This window comes from Drosophila eugracilis, unplaced genomic scaffold (assembly GCF_018153835.1).
Source record: "Drosophila eugracilis isolate 14026-0451.02 unplaced genomic scaffold, ASM1815383v1 contig_534, whole genome shotgun sequence".
NCBI classification, from domain to species: domain Eukaryota; kingdom Metazoa; phylum Arthropoda; class Insecta; order Diptera; family Drosophilidae; genus Drosophila; species Drosophila eugracilis.
In genome coordinates this window covers 392033-401664 of record NW_024573410.1, presented here as the reverse complement: position 1 = coordinate 401664, position 9632 = coordinate 392033, and the positions used below count along the sequence as shown (strand labels likewise).

The window sequence follows — 9632 nt, the reverse complement described above, 5'->3', positions numbered from 1 at the left end:
ACGGTCATTAAGGCAGCGAATAGAGAGTTGAGCGCGCTGTTTACGCAGTGAGGAATGGCAGCAGTGGCAAAAACAAGAGAAGCGGCATCAACGACACTGGCAACAGCCTGTCTTGCGACTTCTGCTGCCTCTGATGCCGCCCATGCCTCCCACCATTTCCCGACCGAAGCATCCCGGGGTGCCTTCTTCTTCAGCTCCTCCATTGACCCCGTCGCTAGTCCATTTGCCGACTGTTAATGTGCGGCCCCCTCGTTCCGTAAAATATGCATAAACAAATGAAACGAACTGACTTTGCTACTTGCTCAGTGCCACTGCAGCTTTTGATGCGATGCAGCAGGCTTCTGTCCTTTCTGGCCCTGCAGAGAGTTCAGAGCGAGTAATTAAATTTCGTTCGAAATTCCTTGCATTTCCTTCTCTGATTTCGAATGAGCTACCGAACTCGCAGATTCCTTCACGCTAATTGACGCTGGAAAAGTGAAAAATCTATTAATGGAATGGCTCTAAAAATAATTTATGCAGAACTAAGGTTCGGCTGCAAGGCTGATATGCAAGGAAGCTCCTTTAAATTGGTCTTGGCAGTTGGTTTAGTTGGGGTGTTCAAATCATGGGGTCAAATGTCTTCGAAGGGTCGTAGCAAATAAGATCGAATGAGATTGCAATCACGGACTGCCAGACTCCCTTTTGCATCCTTTGAGATTTCTGCCATGCAAACTGGCAAAATGGAACCAAATTGATTGCATTATCGCGAGGCCAACGAATATGCCACATGAGGAGACAAAGAAATCGACCCATAAAAACTCGATGCTTTCCACGCAACAAATTTAAAAGGGCCCCATGACAGCACTGTACTTATGGAAAACGATTGAGGTCTAATTTCACCCGACCAAAATGTGGTAAGAGATATCTTTATTTGGGCTAAGAAAAAGTGTACTTTCTTGTAACTTATAGAATAAAATAATCTGCGAACAGCGCTTTTCACGCTCTTAGGTCCCAGAGTCCAACTTCTTCCCTCCCTTTCAAAATGATTTATTCTGTGCATGTTTCCCGAGATTATCGTTCGTTTACCTTTAATTTTTTCTCCGCTCGGGTGAACCGCTGTAAGGCATCCTATCGTCGACTGGTGTGTCGGGTGGCATGTGGCAACCAACCAGTGCGGCAAGGATGTGTGTGTGCGATCCGCTTGGGCTTCGGGTTGGGCACTTCAAGGCTCATTTATGACCCTCATCGTTGGTCACTTTTTATGCATTTTCCCACGCTGTTTACTTTGTATACAAACGAGTGGCACTTACTTATTTTGTGCCACATAATGAGCGCTCCTGATGGTCGCTTATAAATTATAAAGCATTCTCAGACACACACACACAGACGTCGTCCAATAAACTTACCGCTCACACCCACCCAATTTGATTTGTATGGCTTTTCAATTTGTGCTCTGGTGCTCTTTAGTTCCATTCCATTCGTATTTCCTTTTTGCTGCATTTGCCATTGTATAAATTTTTGGTATTTGCGCCAATTTCATTCCAAATTGAGCGCTGCCCACAGTCGTTTATTTTTAATGCACCCAGGCCATCCGAAGTGAAACGAAACGAAGCAATATGGCCAAACCATGGTCATGGACTGCTCCTCGAAAGGGTCGAAAGGTGGGAGGTTTGGTAGCATAGAGAAGAGGACTCTACCATCAGAAGTTGATTTTTTTCCACTTTCAGCTTGATTTTTGCCTTTATTTCCCATTTTTCTATTGTGCACTAGCAGTGGGATTTCAGCTTTATTTGGTTATATGCTTTTAGTAGAGAACACGTGTTGATGTGCCAGACACACGCCATGTTCTTCCCTTAAATACCGCATATTCGTTGCAACTCAATATCAATTTTCGGTTTTATTTTAAATCTTTTGTGGGAAACTTACGATCCCCAAAGAGCCTCGATGTTAGAGCATCCAAATTGTGTTGCTCCGCCCACACGAAATCCCATTTTTTCCCAATTTAGTTCCTTTGTATTATTTGCAGTCTGCATTTTTGGACATTGTGCTGCTGGGATGCCAAACAACTCGCTGCACAGCAGGACACTCAGGCGGATTGCAGTGGTTGGGGCTCGAAGGAGGGGCCGGATTAGTTGGGCCCAAACGAAGCCGAAGGCGATGGAGGGCGCCCCAAGTGCGCTTAAGATTTATGGCTCATGGTTTTGCTTCTGGGGCCGGAGAAGGAGGGAGGGTGGTACCTTTGGAGCTGTAGAGCCATCAAATACAATCAAATTGATTGCCTTTTTTTGTATGCCAGGAATGTCAGGAGCTTGGGGCTGGGGCTGGGGCTGACCTATAATGCGATTTAGATTTTTTTATTAATTTCTTCATTTGCAATTAGTTAATGACTGGCCTTGGGGAAGCTGCCCTGCCCTCGACGAGAACAGCAAACAAAGGGTGCAAGGGTCGTGGGCCATACCAAATAGTAAAAGCCAAATAACGAATTTCGAATGTAGAACGGGCCCAAATAAATAACAAAATGGCGTTCTTCAATATCCGGCGAGCGGAAATTTCAATAAGGCAGGAAGGCGAGGAAGGCGAGGAAGGCTCGCCGGGGTACCAAGGGTATAATCAGGATATGAGCTCAAATGACTGGACGAAAAAATGTGTGGCAATCAAACTTCGTATATGTGGGCTGGAATGGGGCGTGGCAAGTTTTGAATTAGTTGCGCCGAGAATTTCTGCATAAATCATTTCCTGTTTGTGTCAAAGGAAAAAACCAAAAAAAAAAAAAAAAAACGAAGGCAGGCAGAAGATAAAAGCCTTGCAAAGACAACGGCAACGGCAACGACAACGGCAGCGATTGGAATAAAAAATGAAAAGCAAAGGGAAGCTCCAAAATGACATGACAGAGTCAAAAAGACGAAACAAAAATGAGAGCAAGACAAAAGCAAACAGCAACAATAACATTAAATTAGCATTTTTTATTACTTGTAGTTTTCTTTCTTGCCCTTTTGTACATTCCTTTGTGTGTGTTTTTTATTCCGTTTCATTGCCAGCTATTTGCATAAGTTGACACAAGAAGCTACTAAGTAATATTGCGCATTCGACATGTTGGCCAGCGCCTTTAACTGGAAAATCAGTCAATACAGCATTTTGTTCTTCATATTCTTCAGGATTTTCACTAAAATTCTTTACATTTAATCGATTGTCTTGTTAATATGCACGTTTATTCAAATATATAGGTATATCCATTTAAAGTAATTGCAAATTGAATTGCCTGAAAAGAAGAACGAAACGGAAAACTGCAGCTCTTCGATTTTCTATCTTTGGAAAAGCGTAAATGTTCCCTGTTGTACGATAGTTTGACTGTTATGGTTACTGTCTTCCTACCCTTCACTCTGACGTCTGCTGAAATATGTATGAAATCTTACACATTTATTACAAAGGAGCGGCGAAAACAAAAGGCAAGCCAACGGAGCCGGAGCCGGGCACATCTGCATGGATTTCCACAGCTCCTCCAGCCTTCAGCCTTTATTCTCCTGCTCCTCCAGGATCACTGGTCCACGTATAAATTTTATGTACACTTACTTACTTCTGCAAACAATGAAAGCTCCGTGACGTGACTTAGTCCTGGGGCTGGTCAGCTGGAACCGTAGTCTGAAGTCCAGAACCGAGATCCGAGCTGTCTGCCATTGTCCACAACTCCTTCTTTCCCATCAGCCTTCCGTTTCTGGGTCGTTGGCTGCCAAGTGCAACGATTTCGGTTTCCATTGGCATTATGTAGTTTAAGATTTCACCCGAATGGCCATGCATATGTGTACTCTGTGTATTTACATATATTTATTGTTCTTGGTGCTGGGCTAAAGTGAGGCATGTCCTGCGGCCAAAAGAAATTGTAAACATCAACGGTCCTGCGTGTGTGTGTGGGGGACATGTTAGAGCTTTTGTCAGGATAGTCATCCTTACAAATAATTGAAAAGTTCTGGTGACTTTTCGATAACCTTTCGGAGTTGAAAGAAATGCAAAGAAATTCAGGAAAAACTGATATATACTTCTCTTTAGTCTCCATTAGTACACCCAATAAACTTAAGTCATAACTTGCTGTAATTGAGAAATACAATAAATATTAATTTACCTTCCAAACGCTTCTTAATTCAATTCATTTTGGCTAATTAATTAAATCGCATTAAACAAATTTCTGCTACGTTGAGCCCATCACTCATCGTACATGGCCATTAGATAGCTTTAAGCCGCAAATAAGCTTTAAGTAGCCACTCGTAGCAAGTCCCCACTGTGCCCCCATCTGAGCCATGAGTCCCGGTCTGGTTCCGCCCCTAACAACATTGTCAACATCGAACAAATCGCTGCCATCAGTTCTGGGAACATTGTTTAAAGAACATTTTAAAATTCAGCATCAGCAGCAGCAGCAGGAGTGAAGCAAACCACTTTTTGCTGCCGCTGTTGTGGCACGAACATGTCCTTTCTCCTCACGACGTTGGTCCTCTTTTGTATATTATTTCATACGCACGCTTCTTAAGCATGGCAATAAATTGTCGTGCGAAATTTTCATATGCGTCGCCGTGAACCCGAAGGGCCCGAGCCACGCCCTCATCTGACCCCAACCTCCAACAGGATGTCCGCACATCACGCGCCCTTGCGGCTTCCTTGGGACATCGTGGCATTCTTGAAGGCGCTCCTTGTGTTGCGTGCCTGTTGTTTGTTTCGCTTTTTGTAATTTTCAATTTAAGCTACACAACGTGTTGCTTGCCACATGGCTACACTGGGAACTAAAATATTAAGAACTAGCCTTGGAAATTTGTCATGCTTAAAGAGTAACCGCCGAAAAGAAGTCAAGGAAGAAGTAATTTAACGTTAAGGAATTTTTGATAATACTTCTAAGTGTATAGTCCCCTTTTTTTTACCACACTGCCACCACTTTTGGACGCCGCCTTGCGAAGCCATTTAGTGACAAATTAAGTGCCGTCGTATGCGTGTTAATTTCGCAACTCATTAGCAAATGACGCATACGACACGTGTGCCCCGGGGCCAAGCTTAGTTGCAATTTATTAAACGTTTCGGGTACAAATTGATTATTTTGTTCTCGGACTTTATGATCCCTATTACCAGCCCTTCAAGTGTCGATTTACGACTCCGGCGGCAATCGCATTCGCTCCTCTTTTATGGGACAGCCAGCGAATTTATCGCCCACGCCAAGATGACCTCGAAAGGAATACAATGTAGTTACGCCACTTTATGATTGCCACAAATCGCATTATGACTTAATTTTTATGCCGCCGCGTTCATAACATTTATGTAGTGTTAAAAATACTCACATACTTGCCATTCGGCGCGGTACATCAAATATTTAATTATCCGCAATGATCTGTCGCTCTTAACCGCAGATGCAACTTGTTGCCGGGTCACGTTGCCCTGTCACCTGAAAATTCAGAAAATTGCCACCTGCCAGCCTTGCACTTGTCATTGTCACTTGTCTTGCCAGGGGTCTAGGAAGCCCGGGGGTCTAGAGGCCAAAAGGGCCAGATCCCGTCGTTTAATGTGTCTGCCAAAACAGTTGCCGCAGCTGCTGGCTGCTGGCTGCAACTGCAGATGCTGACCGTATTAAGCCATTAACGAAATCCGACCAGCCACAAATTGGACTTCACCTGGCATCTGCAGGCTGCCTGAGGTTTTCCCTGGCCCTCGAAAGTAGTAAGGAGGAAGGAAGGGCTAAAAGCTAGCAATTTACTGTCTTTTGCAGGGAATTTGGGATTTTTTGAAGAACAAATCATATTAATTTTATTATTTTCTAGTCTCTGTTTAAGCTTAAAGTTAAATCTTAAAGTTTTTTTGCTAATTAGCAACTGGGTATCTGTAATACTAATAACTTAAGTTGCTTGTGCTAGTGGTCAGCCTTGTCGCCCCAGTTTACTTCTTGCGGCATCCACATACTGCATGATGGCTTTGCTGCGCAATTACGCAAATTAGCAAAATGGAATTCAATATGCTGGGGCGGCCTGTGGAAGGGTAAGGCGGTCTCTGGACGCACATTATCATTCCCAACTCCTGGAACATGTAATTGCCATTAAATTGAAGTGATTGAATAACCTGCAATCCAGAGATAATAATTTGTAATTAAATGCAACAGAACTTTACTGATAGAAAATGGTTGAAATTTATTCAATTTGGAAAGCTAATTGATTAGTTAGGAACCCTGAATTCAGGGCTTTGTTAGATGGTTACATTTACTATTTCATAACTTCTCATTTGGCTTATGTTGCTAACTTTTTTGCTTGCCATTTATTTGATTTATGTGAGTAACGGCTGTAACTGGGTCGGTTTTCCTTTTTCCTCCATTGTTATGTGGCACAAATTTTCCTATCTCCAACCTTATCACACTGACCGTAATTTATGCTAGGATTGCCTGGTGGGCCAAACAGGTTGGGCTCTTTATGCTTGCCAAGCAAATTGAAAACAAATTGTACTATAAAAATGTAAGCTTTTATTTATGAATTTTTTCTTGATTTTACAAGGGAAGCTCTCGTGGATTAGTAGTAGTAATAATCAATAATTATCGACATCAAATCTGTTGCTGGGTAATTACTAAAAAATATTTATGAATAAAGGACACACCATCCTTATTTTGATGTTTTTGTGCAAGAATCCCTTTTATGTTCTCGAGTTACTAGCCTTTGGTGTAGGGCTTCGAGGCGAATGCCTTAAAAAAGGCAGCGTTGACGGCATAAGAAAAGAAAGTTTAACACTTGCTCATGCCTTCGTTTATTCAAGGTTGGCTTAGGAAAAAATAACAAAAAAAAAAACGTGCTGACCGTCATTTGTTTTCTTGACACTTTTGAAGGCTTCTCAACAAGAGGCGGCTTAGTTATTCTCCTTCTTTTTTTTAAGGGTTCGGAGCCGTCTAAACATTTTCCTATACTCTTCGCTTCTTTGCATAATGCCATTTTCCTGTGGGACCGAAGGGGTTTGTCACTAAATAAGTCGCAAGTTGATATTAATAACATCTCATTATCGCCTCGTTCTAAATTTCAGGGCTCCGATGAAATATGTTCGCATCGTCTTTTTATCATAATGAAGACAAACGATGCCAAGAGATGACCTTCAAAAAATTATGATCCAAGTTCTTAAGTTGTGGCAATTGTAATTGATGAGCTCGGAATTTTCAGATTGGTTAAGAAGCGATTAATAATTGAAAAAGTTTATGCTAACTAATAAAGTTCAGGAATAAAAAAAATGAAAATGAGCAAGTAGGAAAAATTATATTTCTGTAAATTTTCCTTAACAATTTTTACAACCAATTTTTCATGTCAATTTTCCCAATAATGCTTTGTTAGTGAAAATTTTCCAATTGACTGGGATGAAAGGCAATCAGAGTCACAGAGATACAGTGAGAATTCAAGGCACAGACCCAAAGTGTCTTATTCTCGGTTCAGTGACCAGTCGAGATGATTGACTTCATGCAAATTCTCGTTCTCGTTAAGTTCCCTGTCTGGTTGGGAAATTTGCATTTGGCTTGTTTGACCAGTCTGCTTGGCAATAAAACAAAATGGAAATTGTTACCTGCTCGAACATTTCAATTTAATTAATTAGAGTGAAGACAAAGCCAAATAGTCTGCTTTTGTTCCAATATACATATAGTTGTGGCTGCTGTCTTCCTTGGTTCTTAGGCTATTAATGCTTAACCAAATCGAAGTAACAACAAATATGCATTTAGTTTCCCATATAAGCCTTATTCAATCACCCCTTCCACGGTGTGTGGTCCTTTTGGCAATTAAAGTTAGTTAAACTTTCGAAAACCATTGTCTGGGCGAAGTTTAATTTTATCTTCTGAAGCCCGGCAAAGTACTGGTTTTCTTTTCGGATTTGCTGTTGCGGTTTGATTTTAGATTTCCTTGCTGCACTTTACTTAAATAAATGAACAAAAGGAAAGTAATTTTTATTGCCCAGGAAATTCCATAAATTTTCAAGCTGTAACTTTATCGATCTGGGTGGACTATATCTTTTGCAGCGTGTTGACACCACCAGACGCTTGGCCATATTGAATTTATGCACTTAACGATAGAGTCAGCAGACCATATCGGCTGCCATGGAGGAAGCTGTGTCCGCGACTGCAGCGGCAACAGTGCGTATACGCAATTCAATTTGCGATGTCTTCTGGTCTTCGTTGGATTGTCTGTGCGAGAGTGCATAAAAAATGACCGGAAATGAGATTGTTGCGGCTTTAATTTCAACTGAATGAATTAAGAGCAGCAAAATTAATGAAGAGATTTTGGGCGGGCCAAGAAGGAGAAATTCAATCTCTGCAGATTTTAGGTTTATTTTACGAACTAAGCTGGAAAATATATTATAATGGGAGCTTAAAGATGGTTTTTATTACATTTTCTTACTTTTAGGTAACAATCAAATCAAAATTTGTGAGATACACAGAAGTAAATTGGTAACTTGGCTTCACATCGAGGCTGCGGCTGCCGATTCCTCATTTGCCGCTGTGATGGCCTTTTCGATGGTGCCCTTGAGCTTCCTTATGTCAGCATCTAGGTTAACAATGCGTTCATATTTGTTGGCCAACTTGTTGATAATGCCGCCAAGGTGATTCTTGAGGATTGCCTGGAACTCTTCCTCGGTGGGAGCTGTGAAGGGCTGTCCCCTCAGACTGCACTGAAATTCATCCTCGGCCAGCGCTTCGGCCAAATTGTCCTCAGTGTCCTCCTGGTGCTTCCGCAAACGGCTCAATTCGGTATCCAGATCAGAACGATCAACGACCATGGCCTCGAAGGCGGCTATCTTTTGAATTAGTTCCGGATTGAGTACCACGCCCGGATTAATCAGACGGGCGAAGCCCTTTGCCGTTCTGGACATCGTCAGTCAGTGTATATCGACAATTGTTTGGAGTTTGAAAGTCTCTGTTTGAGCAGTAATAGTAAGTTTGTTTCCTAAATCGGAGTAGTTTCTGGTTACCTACTTTTTGTTTTTTTGGAATTTTTATTTTTAAATTTTCTCTGCAGTCTAAAATATTATTTAAGTTTTCGTTTTGGCATTCTTATGCAAATAAAATTTGGCAATCAACAGGGGCTGGATAACAAAAAATGGCTATGGATTTAAATAACAAAAACCGCTGTCCCTTTTATGGTTCACCTTACATACAGAGTGAAGAATATTTGAGAATAAATGTAACTCAGGGCGCGTGTCCTAATTAATAAGACCACCTCGACGCCATCATTGCCATTTGAGCCCAGAAGATTTTCCCTTCCTTTTTTTTACATTTTTTTTTGTTACACGAATTTCCCAGCGGCATTTGGGGAAATGCAAAAAAAACACACGAAGAACACAATGGCCGGAGTGTAGCACAAAAATGATGAAAAGAAACAAAGGAGAATAGAGATATCTCATTATGGACAAAAGCGGGCCAAACGAGTCCGAAATAAGATGAAAAAATTATGCAACCAAAAAGAAAAAAGCCCAGCTGGCCTGTTTATCTCGCCCATCCCATTCCAGTAAATCAGCATCCGCCCCGTTGACCAGTCGCCGAATTTACGAATTTGTTTACAACACTCGGTGTAGAGTTCCCCGCTTTCTTCCCGGGCGAAACACGCGTGCCAAAAATAATCAAAATATAATAAGCAGACTCTTCAAGGCGCTGGCAAATGAGGCATGTA

General features: G+C 41.7%; 1 protein-coding gene across 2 annotated transcripts; it reads right to left on the bottom strand.

The window, feature by feature from the left end:
* Window positions 1-8019: 8019 nt before the first annotated feature.
* LOC108111549 lies at window positions 8020-8902 on the bottom strand. Of its 2 annotated transcripts, none has more exons than XM_017221071.2 (2): window positions 8364-8902; window positions 8020-8308 (listed from the first exon to the last, which is right to left on the bottom strand). In XM_017221071.2, exon 1 carries the CDS (start codon window positions 8833-8835, stop codon window positions 8425-8427), a length of 411 nt encoding a protein of 136 aa, XP_017076560.1. In that variant the 5' UTR covers window positions 8836-8902; the 3' UTR covers window positions 8020-8308; window positions 8364-8424. The 2 variants fall into 2 exon arrangements, with proteins under 2 accessions (XP_017076560.1, XP_017076568.1); XM_017221079.1 differs by having other exon boundaries at window positions 8020-8303.
* Between the last annotated feature and the right edge of the window lie 730 nt (window positions 8903-9632).